Below are 23,757 nucleotides of genomic sequence, written 5' to 3' on the forward strand. Positions count from 1 at the left end.
CGTCCCATACCGGGAACACACTAAACCGGATTGGTTTGTACTTGGTATATGCTTAAAGAACGAGAACAGAGCATAATTACAACAAAACATACATATTGCTCATCAGCCGGTCTTACATCATCAAGTTATACAACCACCAAGATCAAACCCTAAACTAGTACACTGTATAAATACATATAAGTACAACACTTCATCTTCCACTAAACCTTCTTGTTCTCTTCTTTCAACAGATCTCATCTCCTTCCCAGTTATCTTTCTCCTTTGGCCCCGTAGGACCTTCTTCTCCATAAAGAGCAATGGGAAACAAATCGACAATGTTCTCAAAAGAGAACCTAACAACCAAAGGAAGAAGATTCATGATCTTATTGATCTCAGACCCTGAGTCATAGGCAATGCTCGGACCCCATTCTCTCATATACTGTAACCAGCGCGGCTCCATCACAACTCCATTACCTAAATATTCTGCTGCTACAATCACATACCTTTGGCTAGAATCCACAATGTAGTCACTTTTCGCAACGTCATTTCTCACTCCAATCCCGAACTTTGACGAGCCTTGGAGATACATTCCTGGATGAGGGAAACTCGCATGTCCGTGTTTAGATGAGTACACAGCCGGTTTGTTATCTTTCACAAACTCAATATCTGACGCATCAACCCAACCACCACCACTGTGCTGAGAGAAGAACATTTGCCAAAGCTCACCAGAGAAGTTGCATATACGGAAAGTGAAATGTTCCCAGTCACCAACATGTTCTCCTATGCGGCTCATAGGTAACGTGAATATCCCGATTTTGAGCGTGGCCGGGCCATTAAAGGGGCAGAAGATCCACATCACAATGTCGGTGAAGGTTCCACCAAGTGCTGGTTTCACATGAACGTAAAGCTCGGAGCTTTCAAGGTTTCCTTTCTTGAGATGACTCTTTGCTTCTTCGTCTTCGGGAAGATCTATCCAGAATTCCATATCATTGCATCCTCCAACAGGCAAGTTCGAGCCTGTGGAGTTAATCGGTTCACCTTCTTGTGATTTCCCTGACCGGTACAACAAAGCTCCGTTTTTAAAGAACCATTGTACGGATGAAGGCATGTAAGCCTCTTCCGGATGGAAGTAAACGGTTGGTCCGTAGTGTTCGATAACAGCATGGACCTGGTTGAGATTTGGCATCGCGTGTAAAGTCGAATCAAGATTCTTTAAGCATCCAATATCAGGGACCGTCCTATCAGAAGATAGATCATATGTGCAGCAAAAGAATGACCCAACAGCTACACCTTGTGACAGCATTCCTCTCTCGCAAGGTTGGGTGCTCCATACACTAAAAGGAGAACCAGAGCGGTTCGACTTTTTCTTGGAAGAACCCACCTCAAGTATCATCTCAGAGGTTTCACAACTCTCTGTTAGATCCTCTCTGACACATCTAACCTCCTCTGTCTCAGGTTTCCCTGGTTGATGGGTTACAAAAAATCCCATTGCTCTGTAACCAACCGGAGGAATAGGTAGCCAGAAATAGCCACCGCCATTTTTCTCTAAATCAGCACTCCAAACCAAGGAATAACTCACAGGCTTTTTCAGGGGCGGGAGATGATCAACATTGATGGTTTCACTAGCCCGAGCTGCAAGTACATAACCTCTCAAGGGCTGATCGGTTGGCTGACAATAGTGACCAAGGCAGTGGAAACCGTGTGGAATTTCCTCAGCTCTGTAAAATGTTGCACGTTTTGATTTTCCGTGCGATGAATCGGAGCTCCAAACTTTATGGAGCTTAGTGATTTTCACCACATCGATCACTCCTAGGTTTATTATTCCCGTGGCAAAACCATTACCTGAAAATAACAGAAAAGTACATCACTTTTGCCAACAAGAAGTAACAACACTTATAGATAGAAATAGAACAATTCATTGATTAAATGGACTTGAAAGAAATCTTTAACATAATACTCAAAAGTCAAAAGTAGTAACTTCAACCAAAGATTTTTAGTTCCATGACTTCCATCAAGCATAACTTATTTTATCCCTTATAAGCGTATAAGCGATAGTTGGTACATAACTTCTGAAGAAACAAAACTGGATAAACTCCATCAAATGACATGATACCATATCCATCTGCGCTTTCAAGACATTAAATGATAGAGCCTTTTTATATAATTAGAAAACATTATCGAGTCAATACTAAAATCACATCTAAGTATCTAACTATAGCAAAAGAAAAAGTATATCTAAAAGTTGCATGTGAGAAGATGTAAAGTTGAAATCAAGTCCTTGTATCAGAAGAGTCAAACAAAGAAGATTGATAAAGACAAAGGGAAGTGAACCCATGCAGAATATTCCAAAGCATCTTCTCAGTCTACCCCTTTCAATAAATCAAAATATAAATTCTCCTCTCCAAAAAGAAAAATCCATATAAAACTCGATAAGATTAAGACATTTCTCATTAACCAAGGACGAGAACCGACGGGAAATATTAACCTTATCTTATACTACTAACTAATCAAACTCAATTACTAGATTAGACCAAACCTAGCCTTATATACCTTGATTTTTCCAACTTATATTATTAATCCAATGATTCAAAATGTTCAAGAAACTGCAAATTGCAAATTTCCAGTAAAAGAAAGTTTTTTTTTTTTTTTTGTACCTTCTGGCCAACAAGGAAGAGGAGACGGAAGCGAGAAGGGCTTTGGCTCAGCCGATTCAGTATCCAACTCGGAGACTCCTCTGCTCCAGTAAAAACAATCACACCCAAACATCTTTGTACAGAATTCAAGACTTTTTCTCCAAAATCTCGAAAAATTAAGAGAAACCCACCAAAACCCACTAGCTGATTTCAAGTGGGTGAAGTTCAGATTCGCCGATTATACAGAAATATCCGATTTTTCGCCGGGAACTGGGAAAAAATCACCGTTTCCTATGCGTCTCTCTCTCTGTGCTCCTCTCTCTATACCTCAATTTGTGAGAAATTTAGAGAAAGGAGCAACATTAAAACAGAGAACTTGTAACTTATCTACACATTCGCGGCGAACAGAGAGAGAGAGAGAGAGAGAGGGGCGTTGCAAGTTGTGTAATTGCGTAACAAAGAGAAGAAGGTTGATGATGAAGTTTGTTTTATACTTTTAAACGCTCTTATTTCTTCCCCCTATCTTTGTAAGCTTTTCGTAATAACCCCTCTTTTATAAAAGTATCATATTAGTCCCTTACCAGAAAATTCACAGTTTGTTTTTTACTTTTATGCGTTTCTCTTTATGTCTCATACCTTCCCCCTAACTTTAAAACATTTTCGTAGTAACCCCAGTAGTATCAAAATATTCAGATTAGTGCCTTACTGAGAAAGAAATGTAACTGAAAGTTTATTCATACGTTTTCACCTCAATACTTTGAAATTTCACAGTTTAAACCCATCATCATCATCATCATCATCAAACGTTTTCGCACATTCTCAAAAAAAAACAACAAAATATTAACACTTTTCTCTCTTTTTTCAAGTCGCAGAATGACTAAACGTTTCGTCTACAGCACTAAGATTGACTACTTTATTCTTGTTATATCTCTTCTTCGTGCTGTCTCCTTCTCCGCCGCTTCCACCACCACAAGTTATCGATATCTCGCATCCAAACACGTTCCCGAAACATGAAAACAACCCTTTCTTACCTTCTCCTCCTCCTCCTCCACCTCCACCGTTCCTCCCTCGTTGTTGTTTCTCCTTTCTTCTCCTCCTCCTACGTCTCCTCCCTGCTCCTCCTTTCCCGCTAGACTCATCGCTTGAACCAGCCGCTTCAACGGCTCCTTTCTTCTCCGCTCTCCAACGCTCGACTCTGTGCTCAACTCCCTCTGTTTTCCCTTCAAGAATCGAACTCGCGTCCTCTTTGTTATTACTATTCGTCGTCGCAACCGCTGTTTTTTGCCTGTTGTAAAGCCCTTGCGCAATCGCAGCAGCGACCACTGACGCTGATGGTCCAATGTCAGAGCTACAAAGCGAACCGTTCACCATACTATCCGCACCAATAACAAGACCACCACCTCCTCCTCCGTTGGTTACAACCCCTGTTTTAACTCCGTAATCATTCGTAGACGTTGTTAAATCCGTTTGATCGCTATTCGTACGACGATGCATCATCCTTGAAGCTTCTTGATCTCTTTTAGTACCATTCGTGTCTCCTCTTCGACTTCCATCAAAAACCTCTATAGATAACGGCATACTCCGTTGACCACCGTCAAGAAGCGCAACGCCGAGACGTAAAAACCCTTGTAGCCTACCGGAAGGACGACGGATCTGAAGCGTCACAAGCCTCATATTGTTATTCCCACCACCACCGTCGTCACCGTCACCGAAACCAGACCAAGGAGCAAAAAGATCGCTAAGAAGAACATTGACAGTACCAACAAGGGCGTCTTTAGCCCAAGCCGCTGCGTAAATCTCAATGACGATAGCTGATGCGTCAGCGTCAAGGATCTTGTCGTTAACCCTAAACACGAACTTCTCGTTCCATATAGGGTTAGCTCTGTTGGATTGATCAACACGCGTTGTGAGTTTCCTCATAGGATCGGTGTTGATCCAAGCGACGGAATAGGTTTTCATGTTTCTTGAAACAGGGGCTAAATCTTGAGCTGAGATTAAATTGATTTCAAGAACGGGACATGCGAACTTGAGTCGAACCATGTTTATTAATTTGTTTTTTTTTTCTTGTTCTTTCTAGAATCTATAATGGATTCGTTTAATCTTCGCAAGAAGCGGGAGATTAAAGAAAGCTAAAAAAGCTTCTTTGTTCACACTCGTCTCCGTGAGAATGATTATACGATCAGTTGAGAATGAGAATTGACAAGGAGAATAAAAGGAGAGGTTAAGAAGGAGCGTGAGACAAGGAAGAAGCTTGTGGTTTTTAGACATGATAAGAACTAGACCGTTGGTTTTATTGACTTTTTTTTCCAAACGGTAAATTGGTTATAAAAGTTGGAGACCTTAAGGTTACAGACATTATTTCTTTGACTCGCTCTTTCTTTGGTCTGTTTTGATCTAAAGATATTTGTTTGATTTTTTTAAGAGTTTTGACTTTTGTATATTGGTGTAAAGAAAAAAAATTAAAGATCTAGTCAAAGTGATTGAAACTCTGTTATAACGAATTAACGATATTTACGGAAGAATAGGAGAGTTTGTTTTGGTTCTTTTTGTTGATCTTTATATTTTCATTTATATTTTTGGGTAGGAAGTTCTTTATATTTTCTTTGTATAATTTCAAATTTTTCGTAGATATATGCGAATAGGGTTGGTTAGAATAATGAGAGGGTTGATAGGATAATCTAAAGCGCCGGTGGATATTTTAAAGTTAGGAGGAGGTTTGATAAGATAAAGAAAAAATAATATATACTTTACTCAACGTATATAGTCGGCTAGGCTAACTTTTTGATATCAGATTATGAATTATATGCATTAGGTTCATGGAAATGGTTTGTGGATTTCCTAATGGATGAATTCAGTGTATGTATTTACATGTGATGTTGTGAACAAATAAAACGTATGGTTGTGACGATCTTTTCTTCTTGTTGGTGTGATTTTAAACATTTTTTGGATCAGCCAAATCCACATATTGTTAATACTATGGCGACCGTTAATCAGTACAAAATTTGTTAAACAACCCGAGACAAATTGAAAATATTATTGTTTTCATTATAATATCTAATGGCTATGATCACACCAACAAAAGAAGAAAAGATCGAGAGAGATACCTTAGCACGTGCGCTTGACCATCTAAGTCACAACCAAATTATAAACATATATGTAGACAAGTAGACATACGTAGATAAAATCTAATCTACCACAACTTCCATCTCCATTCACCAAGATATTATTAATAATCTATCTCTCTTCCCTGTAGATTTTGTCTCAAGTCTCAACCATGGTTGTCCACTTGATCTCTCTTCTCACACCAATCCTAGCACTAATCATAATCCTGTCTCTTCCCTCTCTCATCAACACTTCCCAATTGGATTACGACACTCTAGTTTTCAAACAATGCGACTCATTGGACGCCAACATCCTTCAAAAAACAGCAACAAAATATTCAGATTACTCGAATAAGAATCTCCTTCTCCGTGCACAAGCCCTTTCTTCTTTCTTACGCAAACTCGAATCCGAATCCTCTCGATCTAAGTTTTACAAGACTCTAGTTGGTAACGAAGAGCACGCCGTCTCTGGATGGTTCCAGTGCAGAGAAGATTATCCGAGTGAGATATGCCATAGGTGTGTTAATGTTCTTCGTGACATTTCTTCTAGACTGTGTGGAAATGCTACTTCAGCTCGTGTTCATCTCCGAGGATGTCACTTGATATACGAATTTGAACGTGTTGAGACCCCTAGTGCTCGTAAGTATACATATTGATATAGCTCTTAAGTTTAAAATCCGATTGTGTCCAACACGATTCTCTTGTTGTTGTTGTTGTGTTCAGAAGGAGCTAGGAATCATCACAACAACCACAAGTTATTCGAAACCCCCAAACACGGTCTTCTCCACAAGATATGTGATGGAGCAACGGCGGAGACGTTTGTCGGATTCGAAGAGTTGAAGAGAGAGGCACTCGCTGCAGCTGAAACAGGAGTAGTTGACGGGCACGGGTTCTTTGAGGATAGTTTCAAACTCCTCCACGTTGTGGCTCAATGTGATGGCCACGTTGAAGCTTGCGATTGCGGTGAGTGCGTCAGTGCCGCGGCTGCTGCAGCGGCAGAAGAGTGTCAGTGGTCCATCGCGGGTCAGATATACTTAGAAGGGTGCTACGTCGGGTATACATACCACCCGCATGATGTTCCCGATAATTCATACCACGGTACGTATACGATTAAACCAAAACCAATTCAAATCAGTTGATGATGCACTTGAGTTGAGTTGCCATTTTCTTTTTTCTTTTTGTTTGGTTTCCTTTTGGTAGAAGAAGAAGGTTCAAAAGTAAACACGGGGAAGTCGTTGGCTATAGTTGTAGGAGGAGTAGCGGCATTGGTCCTTGTTGCTATCTTTTTTATGTTCTTAAAGAGCTTGCGTAAAAAAGGAGATGGTACGTTATCATTTGTTAAATTTCAATAGAGACTCTATAAAAACTTGATTTGAAAGGAAATAATCTATTTTGCTATTCCTATTGCAGATTGTTGAAGAGAGGGTTTACATCATAGAGATGTGTAAGGGTTTAGTTAATTTTGGACAGCTCCACACAAGTATTAATTACATCTAGTGATTCTGATACGAGATACAAAATCATCATTGACCAAATCAGACAACTTGTTTTCCTTTTGCTTGACGTATTCATCAGTCTTGTATTTTAGTCTAAACCACACCAATCGATGGGTGACTAAACCATACACCCCTACAAATCAAAGTTTAGTCTCTATTTTATACAGATCCCTCTTCTACATCTTCCGGCACTAGAAAGCATTGAATCTTGAACACATGCATAAATATATGATACATGTCTAATAAAAATCTTGTGAGTGCTTCAACATATGTAGCTGAAATGGATAAAGGAAAACAATTGTTCCTGAAAATTTCAAGAGGGGGAAATGGCCCAAAATCGAATTCGAATAAGTCCATCACAAATATGCTTGGTGATGAGTAAAAAGGAAGTTAGACCAAACCAGGATTCCTATATATTGCTAACAAGCAACAACGATGGTGGTGAAGTGACCAAATGATATCAAAAAATGTAAAAAGCAAACCTGGTTTAGAGAGCTTAACAACCCGATTGAAGGCAATTAAAAATAAATTTTACTTACACACAGATGAACAAAAATATTAAAAAGCAAAAGTTGCATAACCTGAACAGCTCAAGGCATTGAGTGAGAGAAACATCTAAAATCATCAGAACACAACACTGAAGCAGCTTTGGTTTTTTTTTTCTTTTTTCTTTCAATATGTCGTTTGATTGGCATTCATTAGTCCACATAGAAGTTGGCAAAGGTTTCAACGTTACTAATCTCAAAATCCATTCTAGTTTAGTTTGGTTAATAGAATAAACAAGGCCCATACATGGCCCAATCAGGCTATTAAAAACCATACGTGGCCCGTACGTCTCTTTTTTTTTTTTTGGTCTCATTCTTTCTCAGCCAACTCTGATTTATATACCCTAACGCAGCTCCATTTATCATTTTATCTAAAGCCCTAAATCTCGCCGGAAATCTTAAAAGACGCGTTTTTTCTTAACGCCATTTGATTCCCTTACAGTCCAGGAGATAGCGAATTCGTTAGTGGGTATTGAAAAATGGAGGAAGAGAACGAAGTGGTGAAGACATTTGCAGAACTTGGTGTGCGTGAGGAGCTTGTGAAAGCTTGTGAGAGATTGGGATGGAAGAACCCTTCCAAAATTCAAGCCGAAGCCCTTCCCTATGCTCTTGAAGGTAATTAAGGCCTTTGTGCGGTTACACTCTTTTTTATCTGTTTAATACTTTGTGATGATGATTCCTGCTCATTGATGTTTTATTGTTTTGAGGTTCCTAGTTCTGTGTTTATGTCTTTCCGAGATTTGAATTTTTGTGATTATTAGGGTTTAATATATCATGCAAGTAATTGAATCTGATGTTTATTTAATGTCTCTGTTCGTTCAGGGAAAGATGTTATTGGACTCGCGCAAACTGGTTCGGGTAAAACTGGAGCCTTTGCGATTCCTATATTGCAAGCACTTCTTGAGTATGTTTATGATTCTGAGCCTAAGAAAGGACGTAGACCTGATCCTGCCTTCTTCGCTTGTGTTTTATCTCCTACTCGGTATGATACTACTTTCTTCTAGCGCTTACTTACTTTGTTTGCTCATTCTTATTGGATTTGATTTTTTAATTTTTCTGTGTTCCTTCCTCTCCAGAGAGCTTGCAATCCAGATTGCTGAGCAGTTTAAAGCTTTAGGAGCTGATATAAGTCTTAGGTGTGCTGTGGTAAGCTCATGTTTTAACCATAAATTTAAAATCTTCCTGTTACCACAATAGTTGAATAGGTTTACAACTAAATAATACGTCGTTTAATTTCAGCTTGTTGGAGGTATAGACAAGATGCAACAAACTATTGCTCTTGGGAAACGGCCTCATATTATTGTACGTTTTCTTGTTCTAATCTTATGGTCATTTGTTTGAGTAAACGCACTTATCATAAGTATGAATCTAGTAACTAACTATGATGGTATGTTGTGTCTTTAGGTTGCAACACCTGGTCGTCTCTGGGATCATATGTCTGGCACAAAAGGATTTTCTCTGAAATCTTTGAAATATCTGGTATACTAATGCCTTATCTTTATTGGTCTTTTTCGATTTCTTAGATCGTATCAATTTGTTATTTACTTCACATTGTTCAACAGGTTCTTGATGAAGCAGATAGGCTGCTGAATGAAGATTTTGAGAAATCTCTTAACCAGATTTTGGAAGAGATCCCTCGTGAACGTAAAACATTTCTTTTTTCAGCGACTATGACTACAAAGGTTTGTGGTTTTGATGGATCAGACTTTCTCTCTATCTTTGGAGTGGATGATCTAAAGGAACCATTGATTATTTAAAGTCTCTGAATTTGTTTTGTCCTTTCTATATAGGTTCGAAAACTTCAAAGGGCATGTTTGAGGAATCCTGTGAAGGTATGGAAACACGAAATGACTTGATTTTGTTTATTTGTTTGTCACAGCTATCATAGTTGGGGGTTTTAACAGTTGTCTGTTCGTTGCTTTCCTCCAGATTGAAGCTGCCTCCAAATATTCCACAGTCGATACTCTTAAGCAGTGGTATCTGTTTGTTCCCGGGGACTTCAAGGTATCCTATTTGCATCACAGAGCTTAGTAAAATACTCATAGATTGATGTTTTGAGATTTATTTTTGTTCCTAAAACCTCTTAATAATAATAGTGAAAATGTCAAAACATCAATCGCAAACACATAAGACTCTTATGATAAGAGGTTTTATCTTCTTCCAACTATAATTAGCTTATTTATTCACTTTATAACAGGATTGCTATCTTGTATACATTCTAAGTGAAATGCCTGGATCAACATCAATGATTTTCACACAAACATGCCATGGTACTCGTGTTTTGGCTTTGGTGCTTCGGAGCCTTGGTTTTAGAGCCATTCCTATCAGTGGTCAAATGACTCAGGTAAAATGATAGATGCAGTAGTCCTATTTCTAAACATTTCTCGAATTTTGTTTTCTCATATTTCTTTTTTTTTGAAATATTCACAGTCAAAGAGACTGGGAGCTTTGAATATGTTCAAAGCAGGGGTATGTAATATCTTGGTTTGTACCGATGTGGCTAGTAGAGGGCTCGATATCCCATCAGTTGATATGGTTATCAACTATGACATTCCCACAAATTCAAAGGTTAGCCCTTTTCTTACGTGATTTTTTTTTACTTTCTTTCTTGTTTCTCAAGAATATTGAGATTACACAGTACTGTTTGGTTCATAGGATTACATCCATAGAGTGGGAAGAACCGCTCGTGCTGGACGTTCTGGTGTCGGGATATCATTTGTAACCCAGTATCAGATCGAATGGTATCTACAAATAGAAAAACTCATGGGTAAGTAAAATAACTTGCAAGATACATTTTTATTATTTTGATTCTCTCATGGGATACAAACATTTTGACTATGTTTCGATGCTCAGGGAAAGAGCTACCACTATATCCTGTTGAGGAAGACGAAGTTTATTCATTGTTGGTGAGAGTTCAAGAAGCCAAAAGTTTATCTGCAATGGTATATCTACTTACTCATCAGCTAGCACTTTTACTACTACATATGTAACTTGAATTTAATAATAGAGGTAATGTGTTTTTGTGGCAATTTATGTTATATAGGACATGAAAGAATCAGGAGGTTGGAAGAAGAGAAGGGGAGAAGATGATGATGATGATGAAGAGAGTGAGAGGTTCTTGGGAGGTAACAGAGGGGGCAATTACAAGAAATCTTTTAAGAAGTTCAGACGATAAAAATGGCTCTGTTTCTTTTGTTTTCCAGTAACTCACCAAAGTTTTGAATTCAAGTTTCCCATATGAACTTGGGAAAATTTTAATCAATTTTGTACTCGTAATTTGTATTTTTTTTTTTTTTTTTTTTTTTTTGCTTTGTTTCTTGAAGACTTAAATTATACTATCAATTTAGTTTGACACCGTTGTCAAAAAAAAAAAAAAAAAAAAAATTTAGTTTGACACCGGTTTTGTGAAATGTCGGTTTTTTTTTAATAATGTATCGGTATCCTATACTTTGACCAACGCAGATTTGATGTTGTTACTACTGCGAGTCATATATTGATAAGCAAACATAATGGTGATATACATAATACTTTGGCGGCCCACTTGAAGAAAGCTATAATGGTAAAAAGTCTTTTGCATAACTTTAAGGTTCAGTTCGTTAAGATATTCTTCAACTATCGATTAATTTATAGTATGTGTCACATTTTTGGTTATAACTTGATTTCTTCATCATGTACTTAATTTGATATTATGTATGCCATTTTAGTCAATGGGCCTATTTAATGGACCTAGGACAAAAATAGAAAACAGTATCACTCCTTATCTTTTTCAAATCTGGAAATAAGATCTGTCAAACAAAAAAAAAAAAAAAGCTATAGACAAATAATTTACTCTCTCTCTCACCAGTCACCACACGCAGCAGTGAGATATACAGAGTAGAAAAGAAAAGTGTCTTTGGGGTTTTTAAATGGATGGATCTGTTTATTTTATAATTTAATTTTCTAATCCTAAAAGTTGGAGGAGCTCTTTTTGTGCATGCACATTCTCAACCAAATCATTCATTCGCCGTCTTCCTCAAATTCTGGTCTTGTGCTTTAGCCGGCGGCGGCTCAATTCCAGAAGAAGCTTCCTCCTCCGACTTCGTTATAGTCTCTCACCACACTGAGGTTTGTTTTTTCTGTTACGTTTTTCTCTTCACGCATTTCACTCGTCTTATTATACTCTTTATATTCCCTTAATTGTTCAATGTGGGTTTCTCTACTCCGCGAATTTTGGGTTTTTTTTCTTCTAGATATCTCTGTTTTTGTGAGTTTTGATAACTGTTTAGTGCTTGTAAACTTTGAAAATGTCGGAATCAGATTCTGAATTCGCCATTTGTTTCTACTTCGAACGGGCATAACCAGTTTTTAGGGTTTTATTTCTATTGGTGTGATTTTGCTGATAAAGGTATGGGTTTCTTCGCAATTCACAGTCATGATTCAGTTCTTCAAGGATATGACTATATAAAATCAAAGCATAAATTTGATCTGTTTCCTTTTTTTTATCTTAAGAGCTGCTGCATTGATGTGTCTTATTAGGTTTTGGTGATCTGCATTGATGTGTAAATCTTGCAGGTTCCGTATAGGAAGACCTGATCTTGATATGGAACAACCAATGATGCTCACTGAGAACGACGAGAAGGTACGCAAAGCTTTAGAGAAAACAAGGGAATTGTCTATTCCTGATGAAAAGACAATGCCAGTGCTTATGAAACTCCTAGAAGAGGTTGGTGGAAGTTGGTCATTAGTTAAATTGGATAACTATTCTGCACTCATCGACGCTGTTCTTTCTGTTGACGAAGACAAGAAGAAGCTATCTGAAGGTTCATCCAATGGTGATAGAGGAAACAACAAGCTAAGTGAAGGTTCATCCAATGGTGATAGAGGGAAGAATCCTAAGGTCATTGACTCTCCTGTTTCTCTGAAAAAATCTTACGAAACCCGTTCTGCAGTCTCAGGTTCCTCCGTTCAGGTAGTCCAGAACAATAATAATGGTGATCGCAAGAGGAAATATAGAAACAGAATTTCTGACATCACCAAAGGTTCTGAGAGCGTTGAAATATCTCTTGTCGATGATGTTGGAAGCGAGGATGCGCCAAAGTTTACTTACATCCCTCATAGCATTGTATACCAAAGTGCTTATGTCCACGTGTCTCTGGCTCGTATTTCTGATGAAGATTGCTGTGCCAACTGCAAAGGCGACTGTCTTTCTGCTGAACTTCCATGTGCTTGTGCTCGTGAAACCAGTGGAGAATTTGCTTATACCAATGAAGGGTTGCTAAAGGAGAATTTTCTGGACACCTGTTTGAAGATGAAAAAGGAACCAGATAGGTTTCATAAAGTTTACTGCAAAGACTGCCCTTTGGAGAGAGACCACGATAAGGGCACGTATGGAAAATGTGATGGTCACCTAATCCGGAAGTTCATTAAAGAATGCTGGAGAAAGTGTGGATGTGCTATGCACTGTGGAAATCGAGTAGTACAGAGAGGGATAAGTTGCAAACTGCAGGTAACAGTTACATTGGATCTTATATGTTGACCATACTATTTGGATTAGTCTTCTATATGGCTTCTTGTCTTGATGGCTGGCTTCCTCATGTGACAAGCAAAATATATGTTTCAGGTTTACTTTACGCAAGAAGGGAAAGGATGGGGTCTTAGAACACTGCAAGACTTGCCAAAAGGAACCTTTGTCTGTGAATACATTGGTGAAATATTGACCAACACGGAGTTATACGACCGGAATATAAGATCTAGTGGTGAGCGGCATACATATCCTGTAACTCTGGATGCAGACTGGGGTTCTGAAAAGGAACTTAAAGATGAAGAAGCTCTCTGCCTGGATGCCACAATCTGTGGAAATGTCGCAAGGTTTATCAACCACAGGTATCATCAATCAACGCTTAATTTGCTATGGTTTTTGGTGCTTCCCTTAAAAGCTTATGGTTCTTATGAACTTTATTGTTGATGCAGATGCGAGGATGCAAACATGATTGATATTCCGGTAGAAATAGAGACTCCTGACAGACATTATTATCATGTAAGTATCTGGTTTCTCCACTCTAACCTGATCTTCTTGAAAGCACTGATTGTGAAAGTATTTTTTAGTGAGTTTAAGAAAATTCTGGGTTTGATAATGCGCAGATTGCCTTTTTTACCCTACGAGATGTGAAGGCCATGGATGAGTTGACATGGGTAAGCACCAGGATTAAGCTAACCTTTCGTTTCAACTTCTCTGTATTGAACACATAGCTATAACTTACAAATACTCACATGGCTAAAGAAGTTTTGCGCTCTTAACTGTCCATATTGCACTAAAGCCATAAATTTCATAAGAGCATGTTGATAATTTTGCCATCCTAGTTACCTGTGGTGTTTGTAGATGGCTCCATGAACAGAGATGGACCGGACACGTCTTTCCACCCTTACCATAATGTTATTCACTCTTGAATTATACACATACATACTCACTTCAAATAACCCGTGTTTTTAATTGCAGGATTACATGATAGACTTCAATGATAAAAGTCATCCAATAAAGGCATTTCGATGTTGTTGCGGAAGCGAATCATGCAGAGACAAAAAAACAAAAGGTGAGTTATTTTTGCACAATGTTTTTGTTGTTCAAACCTTGTGACTTACTGCTGGCTTGCTTCCTTGGTTTGCTTACACATTCTACGTTAGAACTTGTGTGGTTTTGTATGAGATCCAAGCCAAAATAATTATTTGGCAAAGTACATTGGTTCATAGAAATGGTTCCAACAAAAGAAAAAGCTTCAACAAAAAATAGAATCGTTGGCTAATTTTGCAATTCCGGTGATATGTCAGGATCTCAAGGCAAGTTAGAAAGAAGAAAGATTGTTCCTACTAAAAAACAATCAGGTGAGAAAGAATGTCTAATATGATGTAGTAATCTTCAGACGAATAGCATCAATAATCACTGCATAAACTTTTGATCCGTTATGGTTTCTTTGAAGTGAATGATTCAGTCGTTGAGTGTTTTCTCTTAAAATGCAGGTTCCAAAGTGGTGGCGTTTAAGCGCAAGTGAGACTGATCATTATTAGACATTGAAGGAAACTTGACCCACGAGCAAAACACTTGGATCCATCTTGAGCAATGCTGGATTCAACTTGATGACGACATAATTTTTATGGTCGCAGATTTTTCTATCTTTACAATTCCCTTCTTTAGGTTACAGTGTTATATGTTTGCCCAACCAAAGTAACTTACTGTTAGTGACTTAGTTCTGTTCCCTTCTTTTTCAATTGTTTTCACTGCAAAGGTAAAATAAATAAACCAAACAACACGGTTATGGATTTTATAAAAGGGTCTTCGTCTAGTAGATAGAGCGTAAAAGACTCTGGATCAAAAAGGTGCCCCATCATTGGTAAATTCAGATTCAGCTGTACGTAGCTAAGAAAAGAGTAGTTGACCCGACCCGTATCAAAATTTTCTAGTGTTAAACCAAACTATAATATTTAAACTAAACAAGTCGTTCTAGAGACAAAAGATATGGCCTTTTTATACGTTTTAACTTTGTGAGCTTGAGATATGGGGTTAAAAAAAAAAACATAATTGGGCTTTATTAGTAATATTCGTCGGCCCATAAAAAAAAATCCAGGTCAGCAGCTCACAACAACAAATGAAGGAAACCCTAGTTTAAGCATATATAAACCCTCTCGGCGCTGCCACTAAAATTCTTCTGAGGAGAGCTGCTAAGTCTGCAACCATGTCGAAGCGAGGTAAATGACGCTTCTCTATCTCGTTCATCTTCATCTATAAGTCTGTTACGGAATCTATCTTTACGCTTTTCTATTCACCTCGAATTCTACATGTAATTGCTATTAGCTACGCCCTGGATTATGATGAATATGATTCTTATTCTTAGATCTTAGCTAGGTAGAACCGTAGAAGAGATCTACGTTTTTGTTGATGCATGTATATAGCAATATCGAAATCATTTTGATCTGTAACTACTTTTGTTCGATGCTTACTGTTTTAAAATTGATTTTGATTGTATATAGGAAGAGGAGGAACCTCTGGTAACAAGTTCAGGATGTCATTGGGTCTTCCAGTGGCAGCTACTGTCAACTGTGCTGACAACACCGGAGCTAAGAACCTTTACATCATTTCTGTTAAAGGGATCAAGGGTCGTCTTAACCGTTTGCCATCAGCTTGTGTTGGTGATATGGTTATGGCTACTGTCAAGAAAGGTAAGCCTGATCTCCGTAAGAAGGTGCTCCCTGCTGTCATTGTTAGGCAGAGGAAGCCATGGCGCCGAAAGGATGGTGTCTTCATGTATTTCGAAGGTAACCATTTCTGTTTTGATTTTGTGTGTAAAATGGTTGTGGTTCCTTTGAGAACTGTCAAAGTCTGATTGAAAAGTTGTGATTTTTTTTGTGTGTAGATAATGCTGGTGTCATCGTCAATCCCAAGGGTGAAATGAAAGGTCCAAAGTTCTTACCTTTGTACATTGTTTCTGCTTGTTTTATCTCCGGATGAGTTAGTAGTTACTAGAGGAAGTAACTTGAACCCAAATTCTTATTAATAAGTGAGTGAGTAGTAGTATCATGTTTAGTTGTAGCTGATGATGAGTGTCTGTTTGTTGTGTATTTTTAGGATCTGCTATCACTGGACCAATCGGAAAGGAGTGTGCTGATCTATGGCCAAGAATCGCAAGTGCTGCTAACGCCATCGTTTAAGCTAGCAAAGCTTGGGATCTATATTTTGTGTTAAACGTTTTGCACTTAATCTCTTGAAGGATGTTTTGTTTTTGTCTTAGACTTGTGTTATGCCTTAAACTTGATTCTAGTTCCTATAACAACTTCGTTTTTCGTGCCAGTTTGTCACATTAGCATTTCAAGTCACATTGGCATTTCAACCTATCGTTTACTTCTGAAATTTTTTTTGTTCATTCTTCACTTGCCAGTGTTTGGTAAATTCAAAAGTCTACTACTCAGAAAATACAAACCAAATTAGTAAATCACGTCATTGTTGAATAACAAAATTGAAGGGAAATTAGTGACGGATATTAAAAACATATAAACTAGGTCAAACACATTAAAATGTATAATTAATTTGATGTTACAGCCGCCATAATCCTCTACGGCAAAGAGCATTCAATTCCCGTGCTCTGCATGAATATCTTCCGTTGATATTTATCATTAAACTTTCTATAACTTAAGTGTATATCAATCCAACGGTTAGTAACAAACCAAGTGTAGAAACATTTTTTTTGTTTTCGTTTTGTTCCAATCATTCACAATTAAAGACCTTTTCTTTTTGGTCTAATTCATTAGGTATTGGATTCTGTGTTGTTGATGAGTGCTGCTGAGTCGAGTAAAGATTCCATCTTTTTTGGTTTTCCTGGCTATTCCATAATCCATTCGCTCTCTGTCGGCATTCTCTTTCGTCGTCTTTGAGTTTTGGTAAGTTTTATTGAGTACCTCTTAGCTGACTTTATGAATTACGAGGTTTGGAAATAATCAAGTTTTATGATTTGTGAATTTGCGTGAAGCGTTCTCTTGTTGTGAATCTTGTGATAGGAAGAAGTAATAAATAAATGTTCATTGATTGTTTTCCCATTGATCTGATTATTGAATCTTAAGCACACAAAAAAAGTGATTAACTTTGATGATGCTGTCCAGTTATATTGTTGTCTCGTGTTGATTTGGAATTGGTTCACTATAGATTATGTTCTGTTTTTTGATTAGAATATGTTTCTTTAAGCTAAAGGTTTGTTTTTTTTTTTTTTTTTTTCTCATGGAGGGGTTTTAGAACGTTCAATCATGGAGATGTTGACATGTTATGATCTAAGAATCCATCTTATTTTTATGGTCAAGGTCGTTTTGTGAACAAACCTTTTTCTGTCTTTTCGATTTTGTTCTCTGTTAGATTCTCGTTCTTTCAAGGTTTCGATTTGATAAGAGTTTATTAGAAGTGGTATGATAATAATGTCCTCATGGTGACTCTCTTCTTTTGCACGTCCCTGTGGTTTATGAAAAGCCATCTTTGCTTTTCTTTGCCAAATTGCGCGTTAATTTCATTCTCCCATTGCATTGGATTCCATATCTTTGTTTCTGTTTGATTTTGATGCATCTGTCATCTCCATGATATCTTCTTGTGGTTCATGGCTTAGACAAGTTTAGTTTTGGATAGATAGAATCAAAGAATACTTCTTGTGCATTTTTATCTTTCCTTTTGTGGAATTAGCTGAAGTGTAGGGGAAAAGGTGAAAGAAAGCTATCCAAGGCAAAACATAAAGTGAAGAATATTCCTTTGGAGTGTTTTTGAAAGGGAAATAGCCCTTTTCTGTGTATATAACTTGGGTGATAGTGAGTCTCATATTTGCTTCTGTGTAAAGCTCCTTGTTAAGCTAAATAGCCCCTTTTGTGCTAAGAGTCTGATATCTATAGTTATCTTCTCAATACTGCACTTATTATTCAATGACACTTGCTAGGGATTATAGTTTTCCAACTGCTATGTCTTCATCTTTTGCAACTCTAGAAGAGAGACACCACCGTAACTTTCCTAACATTTTGTGGGTTTCATCAGGACAGGAACTGATGAATAACAACCCCGTCCCCTGTCAGGCATTTCCGCTGGTCTCTGGTGGCAGTTCTGGTGGGAATTCGTTTTCATCTTCTTCCGGATTCTGCAATGGTGTCTATGTTTCATCTTCCTCCCAGGCACGGCCGCCCGTTTCTACAGTGCCAAGAGGCAGAACGACTGTTGCTCATGTCTCTGAAGAAGGGCAGAGGCAGGAATGTTCTTTTGATACACAATCTTTGCAAGTGATCAATCAGCCTCAAGAGCAGAGAAATATGACCTGGTCTTTAGATCAGCTTCAGGGCTTCTTTGACATTCCTGTTCCGGTTCCACAAGCGGAGAGCAGTAGAACTATGGTCTCTTCCAAGGAAGTCCATTCAAAAAACGAATGGCCAGACTGGGCGGACCAGTTGATGTCTGATGATGGTCTTGAACCATGGTCAGAGCTTCTAGGTGATTCTAATGCCCTCAATCTAGATTCAAAGGTTCGTTTTCTCAACTATATATGAATCTCTATGCTTATTCCTTTGTCCAATCATTCATTAGCGGTCCTCTGTCAGCAATGTATTGTCTTCATGATTCTGCTATTAAGACTGGCTCTAATGATGTCCTACAGATACCAACACCCTCTTCTGATATGGTAAGGCAAGAGATAGTGCTTAATAATCAGCATCAGGTGGATCCATCAATGGATCCTTTTAATGCCAAAAACTCACCAGCTAGTTCAATGACAATGGATCCTTTTAATGCCAAAAACTCACCAGCTAGTTCAATGACAATGGATCCTTCTAATGCCAAAAACTCACCAGCTAGTTCGATGACATCTAAGCAACGAATGCGTTGGACACCAGAACTTCATGAAGCATTTGTCGAAGCTGTCAATCAGCTCGGTGGTGGTAAGCGTGCGTAAGCCCTTTTCTCTCTTTTTATGTCTCCAGAATTTAGCTCAAAAAACTTATTATTCTCTTGCCTTATACTTGCAAACTACAGGAGCCACCCCTAAGGCTGTTTTGAAGCTTATGAATAGCCCCGGGTTGACCATTTATCATGTCAAAAGCCATTTGCAGGTTAGTAGTGTCCATTAGTTTCCAGTATGTATGCTTAAGCTCATTTTTATTTCTCATTTTAACCATCTTTATACTGTTGACTTCTCCAGAAATACAGAAGTACTACTAGGTATAAGCCGGATCTTTCAGAAAATAAAGGTACTCATATATTTGTTTTCATCTAAGGATCAAACTCTCTTCTCAATTTTTTACAAAAGCCTTTGATTATTATACTCTGGAAACTTCTTATAAAGTTTCAATGGAATCTAAAACATTTTTGTGTGAAGAAACACCTCTTTACATTAAATTTTGTTTTTCTTAATGAACAGAAGAAGAACCTCCAGTGAAGAATTTGAAAACCATTGAAGATATCAAATCTCTTGACTTGAAGACGTAAGGAAAATTTTAGTCAGAATTACTCTATGTACACCGAGGAATGTGTTTATTCACATACTTTTTTTGTCCCTCTTCTTCAGGAGCATTGAAATTACTGAAGCTCTACGGTTACAGATGAAAGTTCAAAAACAACTCCACGAGCAACTTGAGGTATAATAACAACTGCCTATAAGAAGCTTATATGGAACAGAACAGTGTCCTTTCCTCTTCATCTGTCTGATTCTTTAGTTTTTGGTTTTATCCGGTGATGTTGATCTGATATTGGTCTTAAATACAATGCAGATCCAAAGATCACTGCAGTTACGAATGGAAGAACAAGGTCGGTGTCTTCAGATGATGATTGAGAAACAACAGAAGATACAAGAGTCATCATCAATGCCGGAAGCTGAAGCGTCAGCTCCACCACAAAAGCCTTCACAAGTTTTCCTCCCTGATAAAGCAACCAATTCAGAACCATCAACAATAACTCAGACACTGCAGAGTGGTTCTAACACAATGTCTCAAACTGAATCTGCTTCTGGAAGTAATAGGAAGCGGGTTAGAGAAGATTAGACCTCTAATGGAAGTTATGAATTATGATACTTACTGACCTAAAGATGTTGCAGCAGATGTAACTAAGTTCTTTTTTGTTCATGCTTTATGTGAAATTCACAGCAGCAATAAAATGAACAACATTGATGATTTCTCCCAATTGTAGTAATGAAAATTTAAAATGTGAATTTGATTTTTATTTAAAAAACTGATTTAATAGAGATGACGTGGACAAATCACTGTCGAGTTGGACTGTTGTCGGATGATGAGTCAGCTATTTAAGATGACGTGGCAAAAGACTTTGCTAATTATGACGTAATTAATACGCTTCTCTCGAAATGCGTCATTTTTGTTTCTGATGGTTCTCTTCTCTCTCTATCTTCTTTCTCAATTTCTGCAATTCTGAAGAAGCTAAAGGTCTCAATCTCACTCAAAAAAGACAAAGGTCTCGCCTTTATCAAACTATCTCAGTAACTAGAAGAAGAGAGGGATAAGAGGATTGGAGGAAGAAGAAGATGTTGTTTCAGGTGGGAGGTGAAGGGACACGCCCCACCTTCTTTGAGATGGCTGCAGCTCAGCAACTTCCGGCTAGCCTTCGCGCCGCTCTCACTTATTCCCTTGGCGTATAATGCCCTTTCTCTACTTCTTCTTCTGAGGATTGTGATTTGGTTGTATGATTCTTAGATTGTTTTGTGTGATTTCTTTTTCTAGGTTTTTGCTTTGAGACGATCGTTCCTTCATAAGATTTTAGACTACGAAGATGAATTCTTTGCTGCTCTGATGCTTATTCTTGAAGGACACAGCTTACGAACCACAGGTTAGCTTCTCGAAACTGTTTTGGGATTGGGGAGGGTCTGTATTGGAATTTGTGCTTATAAAGTTTAGTTTTTGTGAGTTGTTTTCAGATGCTTCGTTTGCTGAATCATTGTATGGATTGAGGAGGAAATCAGTGAGATTGAAATTGAGGAAAGATAGTGTTAGGAAGGATTCTAGCGAAGAAGTTCAACATTCCGGTTTAGAGAAGCGTCAAAGAATCCTTTCTGTTGTGTTTCTGGTACTGACTCTATCCTATATCCAATACTTTGTAAATGGGTATTATCTGTTGAAGGCATAAAGCTTTTTTTGCCTTTAAGCTTAGTAATTCTTTCTAACAAGTTTCTTTTGTAGGTTGTGTTACCGTACTTCAAGTCTAAGTTGAATGCAATCTATAACAAAGAAAGGGAAGCGAGGCTCCGGGAAAGTTTATGGGGAACTGAGGATCAAGGATTTGATGAAACTGACTTCTTCACAGGTGAAGAATCAATTGTTTCAAGAGAGCCTAGTGGCAATGAAGAGCTTTCTGTTCGAGTACAATTAGCTACGAAAATAAAAAAGTTTATAGCTGTCTGTTATCCTTGGATACATGCATCAAGTGAAGGTAATTGTGGATTAAAGTAGAGTATGTGCTTTTCTGGCTGCCTAGTAGCTGATGATTCTGTTACATAATTAGGAGCACTTCTTAGTTTACCCTATTTAGCTTCATGCCTAGAGCTGCATTTTTTGGAGAATAGTGCATTGATCAAGAATGAATTTTTGGTTTCCCAGTATGAATTGAATCCAGGCTATTGGCACTAGAAATCCTGAAGAGTAGACGTTATCACTGCGTTTCGTTGACATAGGGATTATTATTTCATCTGTAACATTGATTTGTTGTTAGCTTATCTTAGATGATCTGTGCAGGATTATCGTTCACTTACCAGCTCTTATATCTGCTGGATGCTACTGGATTTTATTCTCTTGGACTACAAGCTCTTGGGATTCAAGTTTGTCGAGCTACAGGACAAGAACTGGTATTAACTTCCTCCTTCCTGATTGAAATTTTGTGTCACCATTATCTTACTATGCTCCCATTGAATTAGGGCCCTTGGCCTTTGTTGGACGATATACTTGATATTCCACTGTTTGGTTTTCTCGATATATCTTGCTGCAGAAAGTTATACCATCATGAACTGACCTATAGAAAACCTTCAAAGTGTTAAATCCACATGTGTTATGTCTAACACACTTTTTGTGTTGCTCTTTTCCTCGTTGATGCCAAGATAGATGGACACATCCTCAAGAATTTCAAAGATACGAAATCATGAGCGTGAGAGGCTTCGTGGTCCTCCATGGTTAAAAGTATGATTTCTGTTTTCTTAAACTTTCTGTAACCTAATGAATGCGATAGGCTGATTCTTACTACTGCTCACTCTTTAGTAATCCAAGGTCTGATGGTATTATTTTGAATATTGAATTAGAGCGTACAAGGGGCACTTCTTAGTTGCTCATATGCGGTGCTTGACTACGCTCAAACCGGTCTGATTGCAGCAGTTTTTATCTTTAAAGTAAGTATCCACAAATTTTTCCAGTTTATGGTTCTTCTCTTATTTTACTGTCTTGAAAGCTTCCAGCACATTCTGAACGAGATTCCTTTTGGAAATGCTTAGATTACATAGATTGGATTTTATATGCTCTAGCCACAGCTTTAAGCCATAAAGCTAATTGCTATCCTTTTGATATATTTGTCTCTAGGCATATTTTTCATCGGATCCATAATTTTGTTGAACCTAAACCTCTCATTCATATTCGTGTTTGGGTTTTTTAGATGATGGAATGGTGGTATCAATCAGCTGAAGAGAGATTATCAGCTCCAACAGTGTACCCTCCACCTCCACCTCCTCCAGCCCCAACGGTAATCAATCAATTCGTAGGCATTACTGAAACGAATGTAGACTTCTTTCACTCAGTCAACTAAGTTCTTTTTGGTTATTTTTATAACAGATGGCCAAAGAAGGAATCCCTCTACCTCCCAACAGATCCCTCTGCGCGTTGTGCTTGCAAAAACGTGCAAACCCATCAGTTGTCACGGTCTCTGGATTTGTTTTCTGCTACTCATGCGTATTTAAGTATGTTACAAAGGTTAGTTCTCCAAATCATTTCTCTATATTCCCAAAACCCAACCTCGGTATAAGCTTATATCCGTGTTCTGTGGTAATGACACAGTACAAGCGATGTCCGGTGACATTGATTCCGGCCAGCGTGGATCAGATTAGGAGGCTGTTTCATGACACTTAGGACCCATCTATTTAATGGTTTTAAGCCAAATTGTGAGAGTCTGAACTGGAAGAGTTAAAAACTGCCAAATATATATATGGATAAGCTTTCATGTAGAGCTCATCTAGTCTGGGATCAGTGCTTGTTGGATTGAAAACAAGCTGTGTTAATCCTAATCAAAGCTGAATTTGGTGAAGACTAAGAAGGCAGACAGTTTTTTTTTTTCTTAGTTTCAGCTTCAAAATTGTTGTATATTGTTGCACAATGGGGAAGGATAAAATAAAATTTATACTGATCAATTTATAAAGGAAAGGATGGAGGAGATGATTGGAGTTCAAACTTTCATGGCTTATTATTGAAATCGTTTCGCACTTTAGCTCCTGAACCGAAAAATTATGATAACGTCAGGCTCCAAAATTCGATTTAGATATGG

The 23,757-nt window shown here is 38.0% G+C and overlaps 8 protein-coding genes across 14 annotated transcripts; 6 read left to right on the plus strand and 2 right to left on the minus strand.

The window, feature by feature from the left end:
* Nucleotides 1–73: 73 nt before the first annotated feature.
* On the minus strand, nucleotides 74–3,183 carry LOC104744543 (hypothetical protein At1g04090). The gene is made up of 2 exons (XM_010465612.3): nucleotides 2,634–3,183; nucleotides 74–1,821 (listed from the first exon to the last, which is right to left on the minus strand). Exons 1-2 carry the CDS (start codon nucleotides 2,743–2,745, stop codon nucleotides 224–226), a joined length of 1,710 nt encoding a protein of 569 aa, XP_010463914.2. The 5' UTR covers nucleotides 2,746–3,183; the 3' UTR covers nucleotides 74–223.
* A 142-nt stretch (nucleotides 3,184–3,325) lies between these two features.
* LOC104744544 (uncharacterized) lies at nucleotides 3,326–4,843 on the minus strand. Its single transcript, XM_010465613.2, has one exon. The coding sequence runs from the start codon at nucleotides 4,650–4,652 to the stop codon at nucleotides 3,474–3,476; it is 1,179 nt and encodes a 392-aa protein (XP_010463915.1). The 5' UTR covers nucleotides 4,653–4,843; the 3' UTR covers nucleotides 3,326–3,473.
* Nucleotides 4,844–5,823: 980 nt separating this feature from the next.
* LOC104744546 (plasmodesmata-located protein 4) lies at nucleotides 5,824–7,371 on the plus strand. Its single transcript, XM_010465614.3, has 4 exons — nucleotides 5,824–6,352; nucleotides 6,437–6,811; nucleotides 6,914–7,036; nucleotides 7,124–7,371. The coding sequence occupies exons 1-4, from the start codon at nucleotides 5,887–5,889 to the stop codon at nucleotides 7,129–7,131; spliced, it is 972 nt and encodes a 323-aa protein (XP_010463916.1). The 5' UTR covers nucleotides 5,824–5,886; the 3' UTR covers nucleotides 7,132–7,371.
* Nucleotides 7,372–8,118: 747 nt separating this feature from the next.
* LOC104747999 (DEAD-box ATP-dependent RNA helicase 10-like) lies at nucleotides 8,119–11,150 on the plus strand. The gene is made up of 13 exons (XM_010469695.3): nucleotides 8,119–8,369; nucleotides 8,577–8,736; nucleotides 8,831–8,900; nucleotides 8,994–9,056; nucleotides 9,159–9,233; nucleotides 9,317–9,436; nucleotides 9,545–9,586; nucleotides 9,684–9,758; nucleotides 9,952–10,098; nucleotides 10,185–10,322; nucleotides 10,410–10,521; nucleotides 10,608–10,696; nucleotides 10,798–11,150. The coding sequence occupies exons 1-13, from the start codon at nucleotides 8,234–8,236 to the stop codon at nucleotides 10,927–10,929; spliced, it is 1,359 nt and encodes a 452-aa protein (XP_010467997.1). The 5' UTR covers nucleotides 8,119–8,233; the 3' UTR covers nucleotides 10,930–11,150.
* A 372-nt stretch (nucleotides 11,151–11,522) lies between these two features.
* LOC104744547 (histone-lysine N-methyltransferase SUVR4-like) lies at nucleotides 11,523–15,057 on the plus strand. The gene is made up of 8 exons (XM_010465615.3): nucleotides 11,523–11,858; nucleotides 12,306–13,239; nucleotides 13,354–13,616; nucleotides 13,704–13,770; nucleotides 13,875–13,925; nucleotides 14,230–14,323; nucleotides 14,559–14,612; nucleotides 14,748–15,057. Exons 2-8 carry the CDS (start codon nucleotides 12,334–12,336, stop codon nucleotides 14,777–14,779), a joined length of 1,467 nt encoding a protein of 488 aa, XP_010463917.1. The 5' UTR covers nucleotides 11,523–11,858; nucleotides 12,306–12,333; the 3' UTR covers nucleotides 14,780–15,057.
* A 380-nt stretch (nucleotides 15,058–15,437) lies between these two features.
* LOC104744548 (large ribosomal subunit protein uL14x/uL14z/uL14y) lies at nucleotides 15,438–16,572 on the plus strand. The gene is made up of 4 exons (XM_010465616.3): nucleotides 15,438–15,473; nucleotides 15,756–16,040; nucleotides 16,139–16,180; nucleotides 16,351–16,572. Exons 1-4 carry the CDS (start codon nucleotides 15,461–15,463, stop codon nucleotides 16,431–16,433), a joined length of 423 nt encoding a protein of 140 aa, XP_010463918.1. The 5' UTR covers nucleotides 15,438–15,460; the 3' UTR covers nucleotides 16,434–16,572.
* Nucleotides 16,573–16,932: 360 nt separating this feature from the next.
* On the plus strand, nucleotides 16,933–20,354 carry LOC104744549 (myb family transcription factor PHL13-like). Of its 6 annotated transcripts, none has more exons than XM_087489063.1 (8): nucleotides 16,933–17,159; nucleotides 18,286–18,764; nucleotides 18,896–19,175; nucleotides 19,270–19,346; nucleotides 19,436–19,484; nucleotides 19,655–19,718; nucleotides 19,802–19,871; nucleotides 20,004–20,354. In XM_087489063.1, exons 2-8 carry the CDS (start codon nucleotides 18,297–18,299, stop codon nucleotides 20,271–20,273), a joined length of 1,278 nt encoding a protein of 425 aa, XP_087345189.1. In that variant the 5' UTR covers nucleotides 16,933–17,159; nucleotides 18,286–18,296; the 3' UTR covers nucleotides 20,274–20,354. The 6 variants fall into 6 exon arrangements, with proteins under 6 accessions (XP_087345189.1, XP_087345188.1, XP_087345187.1 ...); XM_087489062.1 differs by having other exon boundaries at nucleotides 16,943–17,159; nucleotides 18,291–18,764; nucleotides 18,896–19,181; XM_087489061.1 differs by having other exon boundaries at nucleotides 16,952–17,159; nucleotides 18,896–19,181.
* Nucleotides 20,355–20,587: 233 nt separating this feature from the next.
* Nucleotides 20,588–23,663, plus strand: LOC104744550 (peroxisome biogenesis protein 12). Of its 2 annotated transcripts, none has more exons than XM_010465620.3 (10): nucleotides 20,588–20,875; nucleotides 20,964–21,069; nucleotides 21,158–21,306; nucleotides 21,420–21,669; nucleotides 21,972–22,081; nucleotides 22,335–22,409; nucleotides 22,529–22,615; nucleotides 22,876–22,962; nucleotides 23,052–23,189; nucleotides 23,274–23,663. In XM_010465620.3, the coding sequence occupies exons 1-10, from the start codon at nucleotides 20,768–20,770 to the stop codon at nucleotides 23,343–23,345; spliced, it is 1,182 nt and encodes a 393-aa protein (XP_010463922.1). In that variant the 5' UTR covers nucleotides 20,588–20,767; the 3' UTR covers nucleotides 23,346–23,663. The 2 variants fall into 2 exon arrangements, 1 of the variants encoding a protein (XP_010463922.1); XR_015582544.1 differs by having other exon boundaries at nucleotides 20,593–20,875; nucleotides 22,331–22,409.
* Nucleotides 23,664–23,757: the final 94 nt, after the last annotated feature.

This window comes from Camelina sativa, chromosome 15 (genome assembly GCF_030686135.1).
Source record: "Camelina sativa cultivar CO46 ecotype springtype chromosome 15, ASM3068613v1".
Lineage (NCBI taxonomy): Eukaryota > Viridiplantae > Streptophyta > Magnoliopsida > Brassicales > Brassicaceae > Camelina > Camelina sativa.